We start from the raw sequence: 27,102 nt of genomic DNA, 5'->3' as shown, positions 1-27,102 counted from the left end.
AGGGAGTAAAGTTAAAACTCAGATTTCAGTGTAATACTTTATTCAGGATTCCATTTCCTGCATTGGTGTTTTTGCAGACACTCAGATATGCAAGCTCATTTTAGGTACCAGTTAATGGAGGTGAAAACAGACACATATAAATAATTAATAGTAAGTGAAAAAATGCTAAGTGCTATAAGAAAAAAATATGGTGATGTGGAGATTACCTTGTTTACTTATAATATCTGTTTTATGTTTATTGCTGCAGACTTTTTTCAAACTGTTTGAATCATCTTGCTCGTAAATGTTAATGCTCCTATTTTTCGAACTGAAATTAATTTTAGAAATAAGGGAATTTAAATGATTATTGAGCTTAAAATCTTGACTAGAAAAGGCATTTTCTTTTGTCTTAGTTTTTTTCTATTAACAAGTGTTAGAATTGAACAGTTTTTAAAAATACAGTTATTCATTTCTTAGTTTTCAGGTTTTGTCATTGCTTTCAGGTTTTATCCCATTGCTCTCTGTTATATTCATACATTAGAAAACTAATAGTTGATCTAATTTTTATTCTTGTAAACTTTGAGGTTACTGGTGATTTAATATCTCGTAATTCTTTCAGGCACGCTTGGAATTAGAATTAAAAAAGACACCTAAGCTAAGAAAATTCTGGAACTTGATTAAAAAGAATGATGAAAAGATGGATCCAGAAGCAAGAGAACAGTATGTTTCCAAAGCTTAATTCTTGTTGGTTTATCATGCTGGGTTGTGGGTCTTAGATGATGTTGACTGGTTTGTTATTTCCTTACATATTAGTGAACCAGATAAATGATTAAGAAGTGTTTTTACCACATTTTCCTTCTTTCTGCCTGAGGGATAAACATTGATATAATGGACTAATTTGGGTGAGGGCGTGTCTATTAAAACTGAAAGTCCATTATATAATAAATTAGCTTCTCCAAATGCATATGTGAAAAAATTGATAAGTTAGTTTACCTGTTTTTACTTATTTAGACACATTTGTGTAATTAAAATTAAGTGTGTATGAAAAGCTTAATTTCACAGAAAAGTTTTCTATATGTATTACTGTAATTTTATATTTATACTGAATAGGTCTAGTAAATGTGTGCATTCATCTGTCACTGCTAGTAAACAAATGCATATGGCTAGGGCGTGGCTTTGTGCAAATGGGAACATGTGCTGGTACACATTACAACTGCTGCAGAAAGTCATGCACTCAACAACAGAACCAATTACCAAGCACAGTGCAGTGTGATCACGTGCTAATCATTTGCTGAACATTGTTTACAAGTGGTGACTCTTGGATTTAAATATGTAGACTATAGTTGTAAATATATAGTATTTATTTATGTTGGCAAAATTACTACAGTGTTTTTTCCAACATATGGCCTGTTCATTAAAATTTGTTAAAAAGAACTGAATCAATAACAAAAAAATCACCTGTTAATTTAATTATAAGCAAATCTTGGTTAAAAGCAATTTCAAATTAACAGGGTGTTAAATTTCACATATGACATACAGACTGGAAATGTCTGTTAAATCCGAAGTTCGTTAAATTGAAGTCTGCAAAATCGAGGGTTTACCGTACACCAGTGGTCTTCTCCCTGCCTCTTGTCCATAGTCTGTCTGTCATGGATGGTTTGCAGTTTTCTCCACAATCTTCAGGCTGTCAATCCAAGTTTTCTTTCTTTTTCTTACTCCCGCACTCTTAGCATTGGAATAGGTGATACAGCAGAGAACATAATGGAAAGTAATTCCTGCCCTTGTGGAGCTTACAGTCTAGTTGAGGAACACAGCCATAAACAGATGAATTATATAGTGTATTAGATGGTGATACATGCTAGAAAAAAACAAATCAAGTATAAGGATTAAAGAAGCAGTTGAAGGTTATAGGTTATTTTAATAGTAATTATTATCCATTGGATAAAAGTCTGGTTGGTAGCAAGTATTCATCAACAAGAGTTCTACTATTAGGACACAGAGAAAGGATCTAAGAAGTTTATTTCTCTGTCCCTTTGAGGCTAACTGATCTAATTGTGCTCTTGCCTTGTTTACTATGTGACTGTCCTAGCAGTAATCCTTTTTCTTTCTCCACCTTTAATTGCTTTTTTTCACTCCTTTGGACTAAATACATGATGTCTTTGCATCATCTGTGTACTTTTCTTTTAAACCCTCTCTTTCTGTTACCTCAATATGATTTACCCTTAAATCTCTCTGGCCCTGACTTCCACACGTTCCTATCTTTGTATAACTCTTTGCTGTATACTTCTGTGTGGATGCATTGCCATGAACTCCAATTTGTCTTAAGCAAATAACACTAATTGTTTCTTCCTCCCAAACTTATCTTTCTGCCCTGTTCCTCTGAATTCTTTCAGCCATTTGGGCGTGGAACCCTCTAATTCTCCTCCTAGCTATTTAAATTAGTAAGGAATAGAAATTATGTTTTAAACTTACATTTAATTTTTAGACATTGTAATACTCTACTATACTTAATGCTTTTAAGCATATTAAAGTATAAAATTGCTCATTTTATTTTAACTACATACCTAAATAGATTTTTTATGTTAAGGGCAGACTATAAATGAAATTTTGGAAACTTCATTCTTGTCCTGACCTTTGAGTCACAAGTGAAAGGTTTTACCTGAAGAAGAAAGAGGTGCTTTTTTAGTTGCTTATTAGGCCAGGTATGAGGCTCTTCATGTAGTACTGTCTTTACATACAGAGAAGAAGTTGTGTGTTCAGTTTATGGCCCCAATTTCAGAGAGAGATGGAACATTTGAACAGTGTAAGAAAGACTTGTTCACTATCTTTTACTTTTGAAATAATTGCTTTTCAAAATGATTGGTCGTTCTGAATGTGATTTTAGAGCCTATCAAGAAAGAAGATTTCTTTCACAGCTCATCCAGAAGTTTATCTGCGTGCTGAAGTCAGTCCCACTTTCTGGTAACTGTCTTCTTTTACTTGGCTTATTTGTGAAGTTATTTAGATGTCCATATAGGATTTACTAATCTTTAATCTATAAACTGCTCTTAGAGTGATTTTATTTTATTTTATTCTTTTGTTAATCCTCACCTGAGGATATTTTTCCATTGATTTTTTTTTTTTTTTTTTTTTTTTTTTTTTTTTTAATGAGAGTGGAAGGGATAGGAAGAGACACACAGAGAGAGAGAACATCAGTTGGTTGCCTCCCCATGAGCTCTGACCAGGACCGGGGATCGAGCTTGCAACTGAGGTACATGCCCTTTACTGGAATTAAACCCAGGACCCTTCAATCTGTAGGCTGACGCTCTATCCACTGAGCCAAACTGGCTAGGGCAGAATGATTTCAAATTAAAATGATGAAGTGTATGTCCTTCCTTTTTCAAGTATATTACCAGTCAATATTGTGACTGCTGTGAAAAAATCACATATATTAAAGGCATCAGCATGGTTATTGAAACATTCATTTATTTAGCAAAAATTTTTAGCTTGCTTACAAGACCCTGTTCCTTAACAGGGAGCTAAGACAAAGTGGTAAACAAGATAGTCACAGACCCTATCCACATGATTTACAGTGTGGCACTGAACAGTGTTTTCAACTGACATCAAACACTGTTTGGAGAGAAAGAGAATTTTCTTTGAGGTATGAGGTACAAGACAAAATGGGAAGGATTTCCCTTGTGGCCCCCACTTACTGATGAAACATGTAAGTATATACTATGTAGAGTATACACTTTAAATACATAATGATCATTGTCCTGGCTGGGTGGCTCAGCTGATTGGAGCATCATCCCATACGCCAAAAGGTTGCAGGTTCAATTCCTCATCACAGCACATACCTAGGTTGTGGGTTTGATCCCTGGTCAGGGTGCATACAAGAAGCAGCTGATGGATGTTTCTCACATCGATGTCTCTGTCTGTCTCTCCCTCCCTCTCAAAAAAATCAATAAGCATATCCTTGGGTAAGGATTTTAAAAAATGTTTACAATATATCATGATTTATGTATACTATATATAGGTGTGTGTGTGTGTGTGTGTGTGTGTGTGTGTGTGTGTGTGTCTGTGAGAGAGAGAGATATGCTTACATGCCAAGCAGGCCAATTACATTATGCTCGGTTTACAAGATCTTTATAAACGTTTAGTGAATGCAAATAGAATATTATTTACTTAATAAAGGTGGATATATGCTATGTATGATATGTCATTGGTTAATAATATTTTCTTTCCTAACTGGAATGTAATATAAGAACAGCTCTATAGATGTATCATAGTGCTATTTTTGCATCGGAGATTGTAGCTTTGTTTAAACTGAAAATACAACAGAATTACTTATAAATTCTGACCCTCCAAATAATATTTTACAACTGAAAATCATACCTATAATTCAGCGAGGAATAGTACTAATGCTGTAAATCAGTTGTACCTGATTTGGGGCATAATATTACTATCAGTATAAAGAAGAAATTGTCATGCTTATAATTTGAGTCACTTAATATTAGTAAATTCAAATCTTTCAGTTAAGCTGCTGGCACTTACAAGATGACTTAGATTTGGTTTCCTTGCAGCAATTAGTAGATAATGAGTGCTTAGAATTACTAATATCTAATAATTAGTCATAATAATGTCATAAAATTTTTGTTTCTAACTATGGAATGTTTACTTGTGGTCATTTAGAAAGGTTTGGTAATAAGGTACCAACAACATAGGGCCTGCAGTAAGTTTAAAAACCATTAAACCGCTCACTGTTGCCATTGTTGTTTATAAATTTCCAGAAAACAAAATTTCTTAGATTGATCTTGAGCTTCAATCAGAATTTACTAACTTGCTGCAAAGGAACAAACAAGATGTTGAAAACAGTGTGTGTTGGGTCAGAGATGGTTTAAAGATGGATTATATAGTTAGGAAACAGAAACTACTTTTAGAAAGAATAAGAATTGTAGTTTCGTTTTATAGGGTCATTAAAAACAACATGTCCTTATCAGTTGTTGCAAAGGAACTCTGTGTAGAATGATCTGAGATGCCAGGACTGCTGTCAGAAGGACAGAAAAAAACATAATGCATGTAAGAAGCAAGTGATAGGATATATTGATGCCTGAAATTGGAATAACAAGGTTGGCAGCTCTAAACAATATGCCCAGTAGGGCCAACTAATTTAAAAATACACAGCTTTATCCACCAGGGCTCAGAAGCTGAGTGCCAGGCATCATCCATTCAAACTTTAAATAAGCCATCGCCAATAATTTTCTCAAGGAATAAATAAAAATATAGAGTACAGAGTTTGCTCACATTTTCAATATTAGGCAAAAATATTTTCCTTTGTCAGTAACAAGAACAAAAGATAGTAGCAGAGAACTGGTTTGAATGGATTTAACTTAAAAGTTGCTCCTTTAAATTCTTTAGTTTGCACAGCTGTATGACCTAGACCAGTGATGGCGAACCTATGACATGCGTGTCAGCACTGACATGCATAGCCATTTCTGATGACACGTGGCCGCTGAGGCGGCCACATGCCGAGGATGAAACATTTGCTGCTCCTGAGGATGAAACATTTACGAAATAATGTTTTTTCCTCAAAGTGACACACTACCCGAGTAATGCTCAGTTTTTTGGTGAAGTTTGACACACCAAGCTCAAAAGGTTGCCCATCACTGATCTAGACTATGTCACAGAAAACCTGGATTCCACTTCTAACCAGCCATTATTTTGTTCTACATTTTTATCAAGTCATTTTCTCTGGTCCTCTGTTTCTCACCTAGAAAATGGAGAGCTGACATAGATGCTCTGTAAGGTCTTGTCCAGCTATGAAATTCTATGGTTATGTAATTTTAGGGTCTGGATTATGGACATGGAAGAGTTCCAGTTAACATTTCCATATATTAGTCACAAAAGTATTCACATTTATTTTGTCATATAATGCCTTCTATTTTCCTGTATACTACACATAAATCCTATAAAATAAAAGCCTAATATTCTAAGTGTCCGGTCGTCTGGATGGCTATTCAACCAATCAAAGCATAATATGCTAATGATATGCTAAGGCTGTTCAACTGCTCGCTATGACATGCACTGACTACCAAGGGGAAGACGTTCCAACCAGTAGGTGAGCTTACTGCTGGGGTCTAGTCCATTGGGACTGAGCGAGACAGGCCGGACACACCCTGGAGCCCTCCCGTGGTCCTCCTCGGCTGGCCAACTTCCCGCGTCCTTCCCCGGCCCCCATTGTGCACTGGTGGGGTCCCTAGGCCTGGCTTGCGCCCTTTTGCAAGCCGGGACCCCTCGGCAGATGTCAGAGAGCCGGTTTTGGCCCAATCCCGCAGGCCAGGCCGAGGGACCCCACTGGTGTATGAATTCGTGCACCGGGCCTCTAGTCTATACTAATAAAAGTGTAATATGCTAATTAGACCAGACATCTTCCTGACAAAGCCACGGTGGCAGGGGCCGAGGCAGAGGCAGTTAGGGGCGATCAGGCCAGCAGGGGAGAGCAGTTAGGGGGCAATCAGGCCAGCAGGGGGGAGTAGTTAGGGGGTGACCAGGCTGGCAGGGGAGGGCAGTTAGGGGCCGATCAGGTTGGCAGGCAGAGGCGGTTAGGGGCGATCAGGTTGGCAAGTAGAGGCAGTTAGTGGTGATCAGGCCGGCAGGCAGAGGTGGTTAAGGGCGATCAGGCAGGCAGGCAGGCGAGCGGTTAGGAGCCAGCGGTCCTGGATTGTGAGAGGGATGTCCAACTGCCAGTTTAGGCCTGATCCCTGTAGGATCGGCCCTAAACCGGCAGTTGGACATCCCCTGAGGGGTCCTGGATTGGAGAGGGTGCAGGTTGGGCTGAGGGATCCCCCCACACCCCATGCACGGATTTTGTGCACTGGGCCTCTAGTTTAATAATAAAAGGCTAATATGCAAATCAACCGAACAGTGGAATGACCGGTCACTATTTCGTGCACTGCCCACCAGGGGGCAGATGCTCAATGCAGGAGCTGCCCCCTGGTGGTCAGTGTGCTCCCACAGCGGGAGTGCCGCTCAGCCAGAAGCCGGGCTCACCTCTGGTGAGCGCAGCGGCAATGGTGGGAGCCTTTCCCGCCTCTGCGGCAGCACTAAGGATGTCCGACTGCTGGTTTAGGCCCACACCCTGCAGGGAGCAAGCCATCAGTTGGACATCCCCTGAGGGCTTCCAGACTGCTAGAGGACGCAGGCCCGGCTGAGGGACCGCCCCCCCCCCCCCCCCCCCGCTGAGTGCACGAATTTCGTGCACCAGGCCTCTTGTAAATGTAATAAATGGATTAGTATAAGCATTTGTAGGGTACCTTCTATAGGTCTAGTGCTGTGTTAGTTACTGCTGGGAGTCCTTAGCCTAAGCAACAGTAGAGACCCTGAAATTATCTCTCTTTTGATTGAAACAATATTGGCAGGATGGTTTTAGCTAGTAAAATGGTAGACCATTTTCTGGCATTAAAAAAAAACAACTTGTACTCTGAAAATATGCATGTCACAAGACTATAATTATTTAAAACAAAAATGTAAATGTTTGTTACAATAGTGCATTAATGCTCATGGATAGTATAAAATAAGAGTGATTTAAAAATATTTTATTGCTCTGTGTCATTGACAAGTTAATGTCAAAAGGAATACATGTACAGTGGAAAAAAGTCCTAAAAATCATCCCTTTAATTAGTTTGGTGTGTAACTTTCCCACCCATTTTCTTTGTATTATATAGTATGTTTGTATGCATACGTGTGCACATATATGCATCTGTTTTATGCACATGAAAGAAGTTCTAGAAATTTAGCATGTGAAGACAACAAGGAAAGTGGGGCAAAAACTGATTTAAAACTGCCTTTCTAGTTTTTATATCTCAGTTTTTTTCAAAATCATTCACAAATTTTTAAAAATTAACACTTTAAAATATTTTTGCAAATCTTATTTTTATAATGTGTTTCTGATCCAAGCTAGGTTTTTCATTTTCTTATATTTGTAGAACTAAACATAAGGGTAGGGCCTGCCTTCTTTTGAAATCTATGTGAGGTCCTTACTCTCCTAATAGTCCAATCCTGATGAATAAGAGACAAGTGGCCTTGTTTAAATCACTACCAATTTTAGGATATAATAACACAGAATAACCTAAGTAAGAAAATTCTAACATGCTTTCTTCATTATATCTAGAACCTGTCACTATGGACAAAGTTCATTACTGTGAAAGATTCATTGAACTTATGATTGATCTAGAGGTAAGAAGTATGCAGTGACTTTTCTATCATGTAATCATTAAGGAGCTAAGATTATGCATATGACTATATATGAAATATTTTTATCACCTCAAACTGGTCTTAGTTTAATGTACCTATTTCAAGGTGTCTCATAGAGAAGAAAGTCAAAGCAGTTGACCCTTAAAGTTTTCAGATGGCTGCTGTTTGTAGGAAAAACATTATTTAGTATAGTTGTTAAATATGAGCTCAGCAATGGCAGTTTATTTTCTGTCACATTTTAATACCTCTTCATAGAGTTCTCAATAGTGGCTGAAATCATGGATTTGTGGCCATCTCTTTAATAATCTAACTGAAGATTTTGCCTAATACTGTTGATGAGGAACGATATAGCTGCTATTGTCAACTTTTTCTCATGAAGATTCTTAGAAAAGAAAATTTCATACTATTAGGTAAAAAATTTTGATGAAAAATTCAGATACAGAGTTGGTGTACTTCAGATTGAATTTATTTCCTTTCCATCTTTAGTGAAGCAAATTGAAAGAAAATCCTTTCTGTTTGTTCCTTATCTGGAAAGGTGGGGTGGTTTCTCAGCCTGAGGATCAGAGTATTAGACTAGTAGTCATTCATGAGATCTTCATTCACTTTCTAGCTCTGCCCATAACTAATTTATAACCTCTGGGGACCTCAATAACTTCACCCTTAAAATGGGGGTGTTGGATTAGATTAGTGGTTTTCACACTGGCATATCCGCAGCATTGCCTTGCTAACTGTCACAGGGGGTGTGGGAGGTGGAAACCAAAACAGGAGTCTCCATTCAGGGTTCCTCACTCCCTTTTTTCTCAAAGCAGCTTCATTTTTAAACCTATACACAGTACATACTGGGATTTCATATAGGATTTTATTTGGGACAAAAAACCTCAAAAATCTGTATTTTTTGGAAAATATTAGCACCAAGTTTATTTACAACATGGACCTTGCTTTGTGAATGGTGTCTTTAGGTGACTGGAGGGGACTTTGAATGTGATTAACACTTCCAAGTTAAATATCAATAGTTTCACCTCCAGCTACAGAAAACCTGCAGACTTACTGCTGTGGTGTTTATTTTTTCTAGGCCCTACTCCCCACAAGGCGCTGGTTTAATACCATCCTGGACGACTCCCACCTTCTGGTTCACTGCTACCTTTCCAATCTTGTTCATAGGGAAGAGGATGGCCATCTTTTTTCCCAGGTGAGCACTGATGCATCTGAACATACTTACTGTTCTTATTTCTGAATTGACCTTTTTTCTGCCGTGAAACTGGGAGTACCAGAGCATTACACAAAGTAATTTTGCTTTATATTGAATTGAATAATGAAGATTTCTTATTAGTCATTTTTAAGTAAAATCAAGTCTTAATGTACAAAATGAATGCATTCCTGTATAGGTGGCCTCTAGTACTGACATAACCTTTTCCAGTCACGTGATTTTATTATGATTTTACTAAATTATGTGTGATGTAGTCCCACATAACCACTGTGGAATATAACAGATGATGAGCATTAATTTCAAGTAAATTATGCCCTAACACTGCGGCCCTCCTTCCATGAGATGATGCTGACAGGCAGTTGAGAGTGTGGACATGTATACGCTTTGTTTGCTAACTTGGATAGGATGATGAAAGTGTTAGCGTTTTGCACTTCCTATAATGTCATCCAGAAGACAAATCTTCTAACAAACTTCTAACACTTGTCTTTTGATGAGATCATAGTTAGAGATACAATTTTTATGTGTTTACATATTATAAGTCTTCTTTTATCTTGTGTCTGTGAGCATTCCTTTTTCTTTCTCGTTCTCTTATTAAATCCCAGTGATTTGATTCATATATTAAAATCCTACTATCTGCTATGCCATAGATTAGAATTAAGAATAATAAAGATTTGGGGCAAAGGCAGCCAATGAACTGTGCTGCTGCTGCCGCTGCAGGGGAAGCAGGCCTCCCTTAGCAGCAGGAACTGAGCCAAAGCACAGCCTGATGGCCGTGGAGACTGAGAAGAGGAGTAGATCAGTTAGCCTTCCCCACCTTGCTGTTTTCCTTCATGGAAGCAGCATATAGAGAAGAGATTCTACTATCATGAATTTCAAAACCCTCATTCAGAAAATTCTCAGTGGCCAAAGTAAAAGACCTCAGGAGTTTCCTCTAGTGCTGTGGTCGGCAAACGGCGGCTCACGAGCCACATGCGGCTCTTTGGCCCCTTGATTGTGGCTCTTCCACAAAATACCACGGCCTGGGCGAGTCTATTTTGAAGAAGTGGCGTTAGAAGAAGTTTAAGTTTAAAAAATTTGGCTCTCAAAAGAAATTTCAATTGTTGTACTGTTGATATTTGGCTCTGTTGACTAATGAGTTTGCCGACCACTGCCCTAGTGGTATCTCTACTAATAAAAGCCTAGGTGGCCCTTGCACGCAACATTGTCACAAGATGGCCACCACAAGATGGCTGCCACAAAGATGGCCGTCACAAGATGGCTGCAAGCACAGCGGAGGCGGGGCCCGGCCGACACATGGAGGAGGTGGGTGGTGGCAGGGGAGGGCAGTTGGGAGCGATAGGGCTGGCAGGGCGGGCAGTTGGGGGCGATCGGGCCGGCAGAGGAGAGGTTAGGGGGAGATCAGGCTGGCAGGCAGAAGTGGTTAGGGGCCGATCAGGCAGGCAGGCAGGCGAGCGGTTAGGAGCCAGTGGTCCCAGGTTGTGAGAGGGATGTCCGACTGCCGGTTTAGGCCCAATCCCCGGGATTGGGCCTAAACCGGCAGTCGGACATCCCCAAGGGGTCCCAGATTGGAGAGGTGCAGGCTGGGCTGAGGGACACCCCCCCCCCTTGTGCACAAATTTCGTTCACCGGGCCTCTAGTAGTTCTATAAATTTGCAGTCATGTAGATTGATTTTTTCCCCCTATTGAAATGATTGGCTTTGATTAGATCATTAATGTCTCTTATTATTGGGGTTGGAGCCTAAGTTCTCTGTATAAGTAGACCATGTATATGAAATAGACTTAATTTATTCACATACTACCTACTCTTACATAAATAAAACACACTTGGGTATGTTCTGAAATGTTTGTTGTACTGTTTACATTATAAAATTTTTCAGCACCTTTGAGAAGGTAAGTGGACTTGTTTACTAGTTTTAATAATCAGTGTCTGTTGATGCTTTCTATCTCTTATGTTCACACAGTTTGTTAATTTAAATATATCCTTTCAGCTTTTGGACATGCTTAAGTTCTATACTGGTTTCGAGATTAATGACCAGACTGGAAATGCTCTGACAGAGAACGAGATGACTACCATTCACTATGATAGAATCACTTCTCTACAGGTAATTGAAATGCATGGTAGCCTTTGCTTCTGCTCCATAACGTCAGGCCATGAGTAATTTGTGATTTTTATAGTACTAATAGAATAGGTATTAATTTAATACTGTTTTCATTTTGAACTTGGAGCTCATGAAAAAAAAAAATGGCTTGCTTTCATAGGCCTCATCCTGATACTCAAAAATAATAGTTACTGGGCCAATGTAGTGCATTTAAATATCAGTTGTATTTTATGAAAGGAGATATTTCAAAGGAGATAGGACAAAGTAGTATGAACATTTTGAACATTTTTTTAACTTTAATTTTTTATTAAAAAAATTTTTAAGCCTTTACCCAAGGATATGTTTTTACTGACTGGATAGAGGGAGAGGGAGAAAGAGAGAGAGAGAGAGAGAGAGAGAGAGAGAGAGAGAGAGAGAGAGATTGATTCATTGGTTGCCTCCCACAGTTGCCCCTACCAGGAATTGAACCTGCAACCCGGGTATGTGCCCTGACTGGGAATGAACCTCGCCACCTTTTGGTCTACAGGATGACACTCTAACCAACTGAGCAACACTGGCCAGGGCAACATTTTGTACATTTTAAAGATAAACACAGGTAATGAAATTTACCAATATAGCTCAGATGTGAAAAAAAAAATCTTTGTGTTCTATTAATGCTCTCTTGCTCTTGAGCTCCATTTTCTCTGGTGGCAGAAAGAAACTTTTGTTTGTCAATTTAAAGTAATTCAGTTCTTTCTGTTCTAAAAAGTCATTTTTGGGATAAAGACTCAAACTTAAGTTCAACTGTCTCTCATAATCAATTCCGCTATCTCTCACGGTGTCTCTGCTCTCCCTCTTCTTTCCCAGTCGGCACTGGGGTGCATGGAGACACTAGGATAGCCTCATTGTTTGCAGGAAGAGTGATCGGCACACTGTCTCCGCTCAGACTTCCTTTCCTGCTTTTCTCAGAGCGTTATTGTTTTTGTCCTTGCGCCTCTGCCCTTGAAGTGACCCTGGCTGGTATGGCTTGTGGTCTGTGTTCCTGGCACAGGCAAGGCATGATGATTGCTCTCAAGGAGCTTGGCTGTCTCCCTGCTCACGAGGCCCAGCTTTGTTCTTGATGGTGCTAGAACTCTTCCTGAGAGGTGACTCCCATTCATTTCCTAGCTTAGCTCACACTTCAGGTTTGGATTGCAGGGTCATTTGCCATTGCCTGTATTAATCTCATGGCAAGCTCATCCATAACCTTGGCAACTTTCTGCATGATCCACTATGGGATACATGAAAACTTCTGGGTCTTCTGTGTATCACACGGGCATTAAGGAAGACTGGGGATGTTATCTCTTTCTCTATCAAATCAGCATAATGCCACTATTTCTGTTTTCTTCCAGCTTACCCCATGTTGGTTGGGGTGGTACACTGCAAGGCCCTCTGTTTCTGGGGTTCTAATGTAAAGCAGGGCACAAGCTCACTATACTAGATACTAGTACTTTTGGCCTCAAGCTATCTCTTCAGTGGGAATTTTCCTTAAAAATTAAAACTCTCTTAGTTTTTTTAAAGCCATTTCTTGATAATAGTGTTTTCTTTTTCTTCCCTCATGTCAATGAAGCTGGCTTTCCTATATATTCAGAGGACAAGTTTAGAAATAAAAAAATTGAACATTGACTCTTGGTTTTTGCATTTCTGCTAGAACTTCTCTAGTTTCCCCCCAGTGTATTCACTGCTTCTGGCTAAATAAGGCAAAGGTCACATATGAGAAGCATTTAAAAGAGAAGTGCATAAATATATTTTTAAATGTTTTTATTATAGAGTATATATATTATAGTTGATTGTATTAATAGGTGGACATTAATTATTGATTTTTTTGTGTGTTTGCTGTTCTTTTCTAGAGAGCTGCTTTTGCACATTTCCCTGAACTCTATGATTTTGCCCTCTCAAATGTGGCAGAAGTAGATACTCGGGGATCCTTGGTCAAGTTATTTGGACCTCTTAGGTAAGGTGACATGAAAGGAAACCTGCATTTTAATTTTTTCTTTTGTAGTACTTAGGTAATGTTACTTGCTACCCTATTTATTGACAAGCAGAACTAGCTAGTGCTTCTCTCTAGCATGTGGTATCTTTGAGTCACATGTAATTATCCGTCTTTTTCTGTGTTTGGTAAAATTTATATTTTTCTTAACATACAGTTTCCTAGATTTTAAAGTTTTCTTAGAATAGTCATAAACAATATACAACAGAAACCAAAAATGTTCATCATACACTAGTCGCCCCTTATCCACTGCTTCGCTTTTTTGTGGATAAAAACAGAAACATTCAATAGAAAATTCCAGAAATAAGTCATCAGTTTCAAATTGCACACTGTCCCGCTTCGTCCTGCCTGGGACATGAATCATCCCTTTGTCCAGCGTATCCTTGCTATATACCTATTAGTCACTTAGTTGCCATCTTGATAGCCAGATTAACTTTTATAGTGTTGAGGTGCTTGTATTTCATTGTTATTTTAATTAATAATGGCTCCAAAATACAAGAGTAGTGATGTCGACAATTTGAATATGCCAAAGAGAAGCCGTAAATTGCTTCCTTGGTTTAATAAGAAAATGTTTGCTAAAGTTGCTAAGATTTATGATAAGAATGAATATTCAACCTTGAAATTGTGAATCTTGAAACTAAGGAAGGAAAAAGGAATTCATGCTAGTTTTGCTCACTACAGACTAAAAATTATGGCCACAGTGCATGGTAAATGCTTAGTTAAGATGGAAAAAGCCTTAAGTTTGTGGGTAGGGGACACAAACAGAAAACATGTTCCAATTGCTGTGCCAGAAAGCATTGAGCCTATACAAAGACTTCTGCCAAGGATCCCCTGAAATGAGTGATAGATACCAGGGCATTTACTGCAAGTAAGGGATGGCCAGATACATTCAGGAATAGGTTTAGACTGATATAAAAATTCCTGGAGATGCTTCATTTGACGATGAAGAAGCTGCTGCCATGTTTCTGGTAGAATTGAAGAAGATGATTAAGGACAAAAGTGTGTGTATATATATATATATGCACCCTCTCACAATCCGGGACCGCTGGCTCCTAACTCCTCGCCTGCCTGCCTGATCGCCCCTAACTGACCCCTGCCAGCCTGATCACCCCTAACTGCCTCTTCCTGCCAGCCTGATCGTCCCTAACTGCCACCCCCCCGCCAGCCTGGTTGCCCCCAACTGCCCCCCCACCCCCCACCAACCTGGTTGCCCCCAACTGCCCGCCCCCCGCCAACCTGGTCACCCTTTACTGCCCTCCCTGCCGGCCTGGTCACCCCCAACTGTCCCCCTCCGCCAGCCTTGTGGCCCCTTCCTGTCTCCCCCCCCCCCCCGCCTGCCTGGTTGCCTCCAACTGCCCTCCCCCGCTGGCCTGGTCACCCCCACTGCCTCCCTCTGCCGGCCTGGTCGCCCCTAACTGCCCCCCTGCCCCACTGGCCTGTTTGCCCCCAACTGCCCCCCCTGCCGGCTTGGTCGCCCTCAACTGCCCCCCCTGCTGGCCTGGTCACCCCCAACTGCCCCCCCCTGCCGGCCTGGTCCTCCCACGCAGCCTGCTGTTCAGTCATATGGTCATCCCTCACTAACCCCCCTGCTGGCCTGGTTGCCCCATGCAGCCTGCTGTTCAGTCGTTTGGTTGTTCCTCACTAACCCCCCTGCCAGCCTTGTCACCCCATGCAGCCTGCTGTTCGGTTGTTACTGTTACTGTGACGGCGTATTCCTCTATTATTAGTATACACTGAGTGGCCAGATTATAATGATCTCTGAACGCATAATAATCTGGCCACTCGGTGTATATCCTATATAATAAAAGGCTAATATGCAAATTGTCTCCTCGACCAGGAGTTCGACCAGCAGGCAGGCTGGCCAACCGCCCATGTCCCCTTCCCCTGGCCAGGCTGGCCGGACCCCACCCATGCACAATTCATACACCGGGCCTCACACATATATATACACACATACACACACACACACTGAGTGGCCAGATTATTATGCATTCAGAGATCATAATAATCTGGCCACTCAGTGTAGATATGTATATGAAAAAACAGTATAGGAGAGGAACCAAGATGGCGGCATGGTTAAACAACTAATCTGCTGCCTCGAACAACAATTTCAAAAATACAACTAAAAGACAAAACGTCTACCACCCAGAACCACGGGAAAGCTGGCTGAGTGGAAGATTTACAACTAAGGAGAGAAAGGAGCACAAACGCTGAAAAGCTGAGGTACAGAGGCGCGCGAATCAGGCTGGCGGCGGGCGACTGGGCGCGCGGTTTTTCTTCAACCCGCAGGGAGACAAGCTCCCGATCACTCTGAAACCCAGTTTCTGGGGACTCGCGGGGGACCCAGACACCTACGGGGAAAAGCTGGACTCTCGGCCATCGGGTCAGAAAGTGAGAGTGACTTTTTTGCAGAGGTGCGCCCAGCAATCATTGTTTTACTGCGCTGGAACGCGGGGCGCAGGGACTTGGAAACGTGGAAAGGCAGAGACGGCTGACGCCAGCCATTGCCGTTGGCCACGCCCCAGCCTAGGGACGCCCTGAGATCCCGCCCCGCCCTGAGGCCCGCCCCGCACATTCTACAAACCTGCCCAGGCTCCACACAGCGGCTTTTGCATATAAATGGCCTGTTCTGTGGCAGCTTAACCAAATAAACTGCAGCTCCAGTCAGACTGCTCCAAAACCGCCCAAGCAAAGGAGGAGAAAACTAGTTCTTGCTGTAGCTCCTGCTGGGGGGCACACAGTACACAAGGGTACACCAAGAGTGTCCACCTCAAGTAACTGAGAGGCTGACCCATTGAACCAATAGGACACCTAGTACACAAAGCTACCCTACCAATTCAGGGAAGCAGCGAAATGAGGAGGCAAGGAAACAGATCACAAACCAAAGAAATGGAGGAGAACAAGCGACTGGACATAGAGTTCAAAACCACGGTTATAAGGTTTTTCAAGAATTTCATGGAAAAGGCCGATAAATTCAATGAGACCCTCGAAGATATGAAAAAGGACCAACTAGAAATTAAACATACACTGACTGAGATAAAAAATATTATACAGAGACCCAACAGCAGACTAGAGGATCGCAAGCATCAACTCAAAGATTTGGAATACAAAGAGGCCAAGGACACTGCTCCAGAGAAGTATGAAGAGAAGAGAATTCAGAAAGTTGAAGATAGTGTAAGAAGCCTCTGGGACAACTTCAAGCGAACCAACATCAGAATTATGGGGGTACCAGAAGAAGAGAGAGAGCAAGATGCTGAAAACCTATTTGAAGAAATAATGAATGAAAACTTCCCCCACCTGATGAAAGAAATAGACTTACAAGTCCAGGAAGCACACAGAACCCCAAACAAGAGGAATCCAAAGAGGACCACACCAAGACACATCATAATTAAAATGCCAAGGGCAAAAGACAAAGAGAGAATCTTACAAGCAGCAAGAGAAAAACAGTTAGTTACCTACAAGGGAGCTCCCATACGATTATCAGCTAATTTCTCAACAGAAACCATGCAGGCCAGACGGGATTGGCAAGAAATATTCAAAGTGATGAATAGCAGGAACCTACAACCAAGACTACTCTACCCAGCAAAGCTATCATTCAGAATTGAAGGGCAGATAAAGAGCTTCACAGATAAGAAAAAGCTAAAGGAGTTCATAACCACCAAACCAGTATTATATGAAATGCTGAAAGGTATTCTTTAAAAAGAGGAAAAAGAAGAAGAAAGATAAAAATTATGAACAACAAATACATATCTATCAACAAGTGAATCTAAAAGTCAAGTGAATTAAAAATCTGAGGAACAGAATAAACTGGTGAACTTAATAGAATCAGAGGCATAGAATGGGAATGGATTGATAATTCTCAGGGGGAAAGGGGTGTCTGTGGGGGGGGTATGGGAAGAGACTGGACAAAAATCATACACCTATGGATAAGGACAGTGGGGGGGAGGTAAGGGCAGAGGGGAGGTGGGAACTGGGTGGTGGGAGATATGGGGGGAAAAAGGAGAAACAATTGTAATCTGAACAATAAAGATTCATTAAAAAAAAAAAAAAAAAGAAAAAACAGTATATACAGGGTTCCATACTATTTGAAGTTTCACGTATCCTATGGGGGTCTTGGAACATATCCCCCATGCAGAAGGAGGTGACAACTGTATGTAATATTAGATGTGTGACTTAGGAAAATTTTTGCATGTTTAAAATTTATGAAGTTAGTAATATTCTCTGGCACTTAGCTATCTGCTAATACACTTTTTAAAAAATAGTAATAGCATACATTTATTTACTATGTTGTTGGCACTCTACTAAATATGAAAATTACTTAATCCTAAAAACATTCGTGTGAGAGGATTAGGTATCATTTTAAATATAAAGTAGCTAAGGCACAGAATCTGTGTATATAAAAGCCTAAGCAACCAGTACAACCAGTTGACCAAACAACTGGTCGACTGGTTGCTATGATGCACACTGACACCAGGGGGCAGACACTCAACGCAGGAGCTGCCCCCTGGTCAGTGCACTCCCACAGCCAACCTCCCGTGGCTGGCCAACCTCTCACGGTCCCTCCCTCCTAGCTGGCCGGCCAACCTCCCTCGGTCCCTTCCCCCGGCCAGCTGGCCCCAACCGGCCCCGATCAGGACTGGGCGAGATGGCCTTGATCGGCCCCAATAGCCAGCCAGGCCGAGGGACCCCACCAAGGCACCGGGCCTCTAGTAGTTAAATAATTTGCCTAGGTCACATGGCAAGTAAGTGCCAGATTGGATTTGAACCTAGGTAGTCTGCTTTCTGAGCCCTGACATTTAAAAATATTTTTTAATTGAGATATAATTGACATACATTGTATTAATTTGTTGTACAACATAATGATTTTGATATTTGTATATGTTTTGAAATGATCACCAAAAAAAGCATAGTTAACATCTGTCACCATACATAGTTACAGAGTTTTTTTCCTTGTGATGAGAACTTTTACCATTTACTCTTTTAGCAACTTTCAAATATGTAATAAGGTATTGTTTCCTATACTCACTATGCTATACGTTACATCCCCATGATCTGTTTATTAACGGAAAGTTTATATCTTTTATTTCCACCTCCCTCCAGCAACCATCACTCTATTCTCTGTATCTATGAGGTGTTTTTTTTTTTTTTTTGGTTTTTTTTTGCAAAGATTCCACATTATAAATGAAATCATACATTTCTGCTGGGAATTCAAAATGGTAGTGACACTGGAAAAATTTGACAGTTTCTTGTAACGTTAAGCATGTACTTACTATATGATCTAGTATTCTCACAGACATGCCCAAGAGAAATGAAAAGTTATATTCACACAAACATCTGTACAGAAATATATATAGTGACTTTATTTATAGTTATTGAAAACTGTAATACACAAATATTCTTTAACTGGAGAATGAATAAACATACTGTGATATATCCCTACAATGGAATATTACTCTGCAATAAAAAGGAACCAGCAATGTTACTCAGTAATAAAAAGATACAACAATATGGTTGAATCTCAAATGCACTATGCTAAGTAAAAGCAACCAGTGTCAACAGGGTATGTAATGTATGATCCCATTTACTTGACTTTCTGGAAAAAACACAATTATAGAAATTGAAAACAGAGTAATGATTACCAGGGACTGGGTTAGAGTGAGGGAATTGGGGGGGGGGGGTGGGTGATTAAACTGTGCTTAAGGAAAGCTGTCTAGCTCATAGTGGCAAATGAAGGTTTTCCAAAATAAGTTTTTCACTTGGAAGTTTAAGTGTTTTTAAAAATATATATTTTATTGATTTTTTTACAGAGAGGAAGGGAGAGCGAGAGAGAGTTAGAAACATTGATGAGAGAGAAACATCAGTCAGCTGCCTCCTGCATACCCCCTACTGGGGATTTGCTTGCAACCAAGGTACATGCCCTTGACCGGAATCAAACCTGGGACCCTTGAGTCCACAGGCCGACGCTCTATCCACTGAGCCAAACCAGTTAGGGCTGGAAGTTTAACTTTTATCTTTGGCAACAAATACTGTCAATTGTTTTTCTTGAAGGTACAGGTTTATTTTGTTCAAATTAAATTTATTATTTTTTTTTGGCCATTATTTAAGTCTGAATAGCCATCATTTGTCAATTCTTTCAAATAAGCATCGTATACAAAATGTGGACCTTCCTTTCTGTCACACAGAATTTTTAAAAAAACAGATACTCAGGGGTCCAAGTTTAATAACTGCTTCATCAAGGACATTCTTAAAACTGGGTTTTGTGGTTTTAAAACTGTGTATGGCATGCAGAATGCTATAACTACTTATAGTACCAGTTGGTGCCACTGCCTTGATCTGTGCTAGCAGTTGTGACCACCATTGCTTTGCACTGTCACTGTATATGTAAAGACAGTGAAAAACTATTGTTTTAGTATTAATATGAAAAAGTGTTGTCATTGTAGATTTCCTGAAAGAATCTCAGGGACCACACCAGGTTTTCAGAAAACACTTTGAGAACTCTGTATTAGGGGCTTATCTTTCCCTGCTGATATTTTATATTTGCTACTCATGTTATAGGACTATATTTTCTAGGTAAAACTTTTTAAACAATCTATAAAATTGCATATTTAGAAGTGAAGTAAGTTGTTAAAACATTCTAATTTGAATCTTCTCTATTCTGTAGTTCAAATACACTCCACCAGGTGGCATCATACCTCTGCTTGTTACCAACTCTTCCTAAAACTGAAGACACAACTTTTGATAAAGAATTTCTTCTAGAATTGCTGGTAAATACATATTAATGTTCTTCAAACTTAGCATGTGGTTTTCCTACCTGTTTGAATCACTCTTAAAAACGTAGACTGGTACATATTCTTTCCGGGCTAAAGATTAGCTAGATAATTTCCTCTTTGGAAATTATATTATCATTTGGTTTTATGTGACTTTTTTTCTCATATCTTGAATTTTTTTTCAAGTTTTTTTTATCTCTTAAAACTGCTTTATAGCATGGATTTATTCCATGCAAACATGTATGAGCAACTCCTATGCCAGGCACGGGAGTCAGGCACTGGGGATCCATAGATAGCTGACACCATTCCTGCCTGTAAGTTACTAGTATACACTCTTATTTAGTATATCTAGTACCTTGAATATGAAGCCCTACCTTTATCACTAGAAAATTCAGGAATGTTTAGAAATAAAGTTATCACTAACTTAGTGGTTTAAGAATTCTAAGAATTTCTCAATCATTTTGGGAAGTGAGGGCTTTAACTCTTAAACTAATTCTTTTTTTAAATAAACTTTTATTTGTTCATGCAGTTTTAGGTTCATAGAAAAATTGAGGGGAAGGGACAAACCTTATTTTTAATTTTAGTAAAATATTTCATAAAATGAATGAGTATTTAACCATACTCCCACTATAACATTTAAGTTGCCGTGTTTACTATTACAAATAATGATACAATCCTAGTACATGCCTCTTTGTGCCCATATGTGGACATTTAGGAGAGGTACTGAGAAGTGAAGTTATTTGACTGAATCATGTGCTGCTTATTTAAAAGATAAAAGATGCAGCCATATTATCCTCCAAAAGTTGTATGTTCCCACCAACAGTGTATTAAAGTATGTCTCTTTAGGCTCTTATCAATATTGAGTATTACATGTCATCCCAATTTTTGCCAGTCTCAAAAAAAATAATTGTTTTCATTTGTTTTAGATTTTCTTTTTATACTTATACAAACATGCACTGTGGTTGTATATATATGTTTTTTTACACACATGGAACCATAATGGGCACGTGGTTTTGAGACTTATATTCCAAGCTAATACTTTTAATGTAGGGTACAAAATATAGTCCCTTACTGTAGAAAGAAAGATGATATGCTAGTTTTTGGGGTAGTAACAGGAAACTTTTTGTAGCAGGTGTTTTTTAAGCCTGGTGACAGGTGTGTAAGTGCCATTTGGAGAGAAATCCTTGGGAAGGGTTTTAACTTAAATTCGTGTATGGGAAATACTCTATTTTAAAATTTAAAAAAATTTATATCATTTTTTCTATAACCAACGAAAATACTTTTTATTCACATATTACTTGCATGAAATGTGTGTCCTGGGTAATCTTTGCTTTCTTTTTTACAAATCACTTTTCATGGTGTCTGACTACAAGTGCTTTCTAAAAATTCCTTATTGTGTTTCCTGACAATTTAAAATCTTCTCTTGTACGTCAGGTTTTGAAATGAGGATTTTTCTAGGAACCTTTCTATTAGAAAATAGTTCTGATTATAGAGTGGATTCTATGCCTTTTAAGGTTTTATAGCTAAGATTTCATCCTTAAAATTTAAATAGTTATTCCAAAAGAAAACAATTTTTAAAATTTATAGTGCTCTAGCATTATTGTTCATTTTTCCTTCTACTAAAGGATTTCCTTAGGCTTTGGATTCTTCTAATATCTAAATTATGATTAAAAAGTTGAAATGTGCATATTATTTAGATGATATTACACTGTCATCTTTCCTAAAATAATGCTATCTCTACTGAAGAGAATGTGACACATTTTCAGACATATCATCTTAGCATATGTTAATTAGGCAACAAACTTAATTCAGTATTTGAGATAAATCACTCTAATATTAACAATGGAAGGGTACATAGAGTTCATCAAGTCCACCTCTCATATTATAAATTAGACTGAGACCAGCTTATTACAAAACTTGCCCAAATTGTTTAGCAAGTCAGTATAAGAGTGAAAACTGTGGCCTAGGATTTGGGGCTTCCATTTTATTCTGGCATAAACCAATGCTGAGTGCTATGGTTTTTAAAGTCTTGGTATGTGCCAGGCACTTTGAAACTATTTTATAGTAGTCCATTCATTTTCATAAGAAACCTGAGAGGTGACTGACATTTTATCTTTTTCAATGAAAAGAAAACTAAGATCAGGGAGGTTGAGGTACTTTGCCTGGCTTTTACATAGCATAAGAAGAGGTACTGGGAGTTGAACTCACATCTATCTGATTCCCAAAGACCATCAGGATTGGTATTTCTGCATCTTTGATTTCTTGGGGGAGGTGGGGTGATTCAAAGGGGAATAAAATACCTTGTTAAGTGCTACAGTAACTGCACAACATGAGACTTCTCACTCCATACTTTGGGTGAATTTTTCAATGAATTATTTTGATTAAAAAAAGATGCTTCTAACTTCTCCCCAAACCTGTTCTTTTAGGTATCTCGTCATGAACGTCGAATTTCTCAGATTCAGCAATTGAACCAGATGCCTTTGTATCCAACTGAGAAAATCATATGGGATGAAAATATTGTCCCAACTGAGTACTATTCAGGGGAAGGTATGATAAAGAATTACAGAATCCAATCGGCACCCAGGCGATTGGCACCCAGGGGGGCGTGGCCGGGCCCATGCCACCGCTCCCCGGGGTGCCTGGGGCGATCGGCACCCCGGGGGGGCATGGCCGGGCCCATCGGCCCCCCGGGGGGCGTGGCCGGACCCATGCCGCCGCTCCCGGGGGTGCCTGGGGCCATCGGCACCCCGGGGGGGCGTGGCCGGTCCCATGCCGCCCCTCCCGGGGGTCCCGGGGCGATCGGCCACCCGGGGGCGTGGCTGGCCCCTCCCGCCCCTCCCGGGGGTCCCGGGGGGCGATAGGCCACCCGGGGGGGCGTGGCCGGGCCCCTCCCGCACCTCCCGGTGGTCCGGGTGTCGATCGGACACCTGGGGGGGGCGTGGCCGGGCCCATGCCGCCACTCCCGGGGGTGCCTGGGGCCATCGGCACCCCGGGGGGGCGTGGCCGGGCCCATGCCGCCCCTCCCGGGGGTCCCGGGGCGATCGGCCACCCGGGGGGGCGTGGCCGGGCCCCTCCCGCACCTCCCGGTGGTCCGGGTGTCGATTGGACACCTGGGGGGCGTGGCCGGCCCCTCCCGCCCCTCCCAGGGGTCCCGGGGGGCGATCGGCCACCTGGGGGGGCGTGGCCGGGCCCATCCCGCCCCTCCCGCCGCTCCCGGGGGTCCCAGGGGCCGAGGCTTTCCGGGCCTTGGGCACCAATGGGCAGCCTGCATGGATCGCAGGAAACCACTGGGGGTCGGCTCCTGCGATCCTTAGCAAGGATGTTGGGTGCCGCCGAGCCCAAGGCCACCGCCCGGGGCCAAGCCCCGACCCTGAAAAAGGCAGAAGGTGGTGGCCACAGCCAAGGCCTGGGTCCCTGGTGCCGGCAGAAAACTGGTGCAGGCAGCCAGGTGAATGAAGGTCTATTGCACGAATCTTCGTGCAAACGGGCTACTAGTCCTATATAATAAAAGGCTAATGTGCAAATCAACCGGAACGACCGGTCACTATGAAGTGCACTGATCACCAGGGGGCAGACGCTCAATGCAGGAGCTGCCCCTTGGTGGTCAGTGTTCTCTGTGGGAGTGCTGCTCAGCCAGAAGATAGGCTCAAGGTTGGTGAGTGCAGCGGCAGTGGCGGGAGCCTCTCCCGCCTCCACAGCAGCGCTAAGGATATCCTACTGCTGGCTTAGGCCCGCTCCCCATGGGCTTAAGCCCATAGTCAGACATCCCCCGAGAGGGTGTAGGCCGGACTGAGGAACACCCCTCTCCCCAGAGTGCACGAATTTCGTGTACCAGGCCTCTAGTTATAAAATAAGCACTAAATATAGAACTTTACTAGTTATCATAAGGGAAACACCATGAAACCCTTGTAGCCACCTCATCAGTTAACCCAGGCATGTACCCTTGACTGGAATTGAACCCAGGACCCTTCAGTCCACAGGCCGACATTCTATCCACTGAGCCAAACCAACTAGGGCTGAAATTCATCTTTTATTTTTTTTATTTTTTATTTTTTTAAAAATTTCTTTATTGATTAAGGTGTCACATATTTGTCCTCATCCCCCCATTCCCATCCCACACCCCTCCCCACGGATGCCCCCACCCCCCTGTTGTCCTTAACCATTGGTTAGGCTCGTATGCATGCACACAGTCCTTTGGTTGATCTCTCCCCCCTACCCCTACCCTCCCCTACCCTCCCTCTGAGGCCCAACAGTCCGATCGATGCCTCCTTGTTTCTGGGTCTGTTCTTGTTCATCAGTCCATGTTGTTCATCATTTCCCCTAGATGAGTGAGATCATGTGTTACTAGAAATATACTTATAAGAACCAAATGTAAGATGAGCAATAATAGTTATGCTGACAGGCAAATGAATCAGTCTGTAGTGAGTATCTTTCTGGACCAACAGTTCTTTTGAGACCCAATTTCAATGTCCACCAGTTCCTTATGTGTACATGTCGGCACTAACTTTTCAGTCAGCCAGCTTTCCTGTGGTTCTGGATGATGTCCGTTTTGACTTTTAGTTGTATTTTTGAAATTGTTGTGCTAGGCTGCAGGTTAGGTGTTTACCTATGCCGCCATCTTGGATTCTCCTCATCTTTTATTTTTAATTCTTAATATATAGCATCTCTTAATTTGGCTTCACTTATGTGTGGAAGTAGAAATAAGACCTTATTAAATATGCTATATTTTAGACAATAAAATTAGATTCTTACCAAATTTGTGATGCCTTTTTTATAGAGAAAGCAGATATCTGATTTAAAAAATAATTCAAATGTGGTTGTTATTTTCCTTTTCAGGTTGTCTTGCTCTTCCCAAGCTGAATTTGCAGTTTTTGACTCTTCATGATTACCTACTAAGGAACTTTAATCTCTTCCGCTTAGAATCAACTTATGAAATTAGGCAGGACATCGAGGACAGTGTCAGCAGAATGAAGCCTTGGTGAGTTAATTGGTTCCACTTGGAATGAAGTGATGCAAGCAGTGACTGACATACTTCTGTCAGAAAGCTCATAATGTATTTAGAAATAATATACTTGGCACCAAGATGCCTTCCGAAACAGGAGATAATTACTCTTTGAGAAATTCTTTAATGTGAATGAATGTATATCAAAAGTGCTAAAATATAAAATCTGGGTATTTGGGATGGGACTGAGGATAAGGGAAGAGAGGTCATTATCCTTGGGAGGGGGTGGGGCAGGGAAAGAGAGAAATGTAGAGAGGAGTAGGTAGGGCACTAGTAAAAGAGGAAAGAGTATGGGCTGGCCAGCAGGCCTGTACAAGGGCAGGATAGTTTAGTCCTGGCACCACTAGTCTCAGTCAGCCTGTGGGAGAAGGCAGGAGGTGAGGGCAGGGCGTGGCTGAACATCGAGCAGAGGGGAACGTTGGAAAGTCTTCCCTGGGCCTCCAGCCATTGATTGCCTTGAAGAGACTAAATCATCAGCATTTACTCTTCGGGCCAGTTGAGTAGGTCTTGTTATTTGAGAAACTCTTTTGCTTGGACTCAACTTCCCACCTGCTAACTCATTCCTTTAGCTAAGAAAAGACTTTCATTCTACTTATTACAGGCAGCTCTGCAATATATTTGTGAAGGTTAGTTTTGCTTTTTAGACATGACTGACTTTGGGTAATTGCCCTTGGTCACTATTCCATTCTAAGTATAAAATTGATGGAGATGAATTGTATATCACAAGTGACTATAAACAAGTAAAATAATTCTCTAAAATGAATTTTTGTTACATTATAGTTACACCATGCATACATACACAATTATACTGTATTCTATATGAAAACTTAACATATTTTGAGTGTGAACTGATTTCAGGTATTTTCTAGGCTTCTCCCCTTACTAATTATAGAGAACTGCATGGACACTGTGATTATGATCTATTTTTTCCCTTCATATTTTATTTCATACACAGTTCTATGTTTTAATTAATTATTATGTGAATAGTTATTCTGGGTGAGACTGTAAAACACAACATAAAGTATTTTTGTCTTAATAATCAGTTGAGTCAGGAGGCAGGCTAGCACTGTGAAGTTTGTATACCCACTGGCTGATGGTCCCTGCCCACAGCTTTGCTGAAATTGCTGCCCATTGTTTGAACCCCGGGAGTGCTTGATCAGAAAGCTTCCTTAGAATTTATGGTTACCTTGCATTTACATGCTCAGATTCTGGACTTAATTTTGGCCATTTTGCCAAGTAGGGATTTAATAACTAGCAGTTCATCAAATACAGCTCACTCATATTTTACTTAAATGCCAAATAAAGCAGTAATAACACTTATAATTCTTGTTGTTTATTAATAAAGGAATTTTTTTAAGTTACATTTTCTGCTGGGGAGAAGAAAATGTAACTTTTTGTAGTTAACTTGTGATAATAAATTTTTCTAAATTTTCATTCCTAATTGCCCATGATTGAAAACTTAAAAACAGTGAGATCTAAAAACGGGCATGTTCCATGTATCCTGAAGGTAGAAAAGTAGCAGCGGCACTTTTCTGCATCATGTGGTTCTAGTGATCATGTTTTCAGACTGATGAAACCACTGCGCAGGTAAGAGAGGATGTGTTTATGAGAGGCCGAAACCTTCACTTTTTAATGCTTCATGTTACAGGTAGATTTTATAAGGAGGGGGGAAGAATTAGGGAAAATTGATGAGTGCTTGCCTAGAGGTGGGAATAAGAATTGACTGCAACTGGATGAGAGGAATCTTTTTTAATATGATGGAAATGTTCTAAAATTTGATTTGTGGGGATGGATGCACAGCTCTATAA

At 40.8% G+C, this 27,102-nt stretch overlaps 1 protein-coding gene across 1 annotated transcript in view; it reads left to right on the top strand.

Annotated features, from left to right (window-relative positions):
• AQR (aquarius intron-binding spliceosomal factor) overlaps positions 1-27,102 on the top strand; it is a gene marked incomplete at its 3' end in the record, with an annotated part of 97,481 nt that overhangs the window by 23,670 nt on the left and 46,709 nt on the right. Inside the window, exons 8-16 of the mRNA XM_079768749.1 lie at positions 599-699; positions 2,864-2,940; positions 8,129-8,193; positions 9,284-9,400; positions 11,407-11,520; positions 13,386-13,489; positions 20,187-20,289; positions 22,719-22,839; positions 25,129-25,270. Of these exons, the coding sequence (XP_079624875.1) occupies positions 599-699; positions 2,864-2,940; positions 8,129-8,193; positions 9,284-9,400; positions 11,407-11,520; positions 13,386-13,489; positions 20,187-20,289; positions 22,719-22,839; positions 25,129-25,270 (944 nt within the window). The remainder of the gene's footprint in view (positions 1-598; positions 700-2,863; positions 2,941-8,128; positions 8,194-9,283; positions 9,401-11,406; positions 11,521-13,385; positions 13,490-20,186; positions 20,290-22,718; positions 22,840-25,128; positions 25,271-27,102) is intronic.

This window comes from Cnephaeus nilssonii, assembly GCF_951640355.1.
Source record: "Cnephaeus nilssonii genome assembly, chromosome: 4".
NCBI classification, from domain to species: Eukaryota; Metazoa; Chordata; class Mammalia; order Chiroptera; family Vespertilionidae; genus Cnephaeus; species Cnephaeus nilssonii.
The sequence above is the reverse complement of the archived record's forward strand: the minus strand, read 5'-3'. Positions and strand labels throughout refer to the sequence as shown.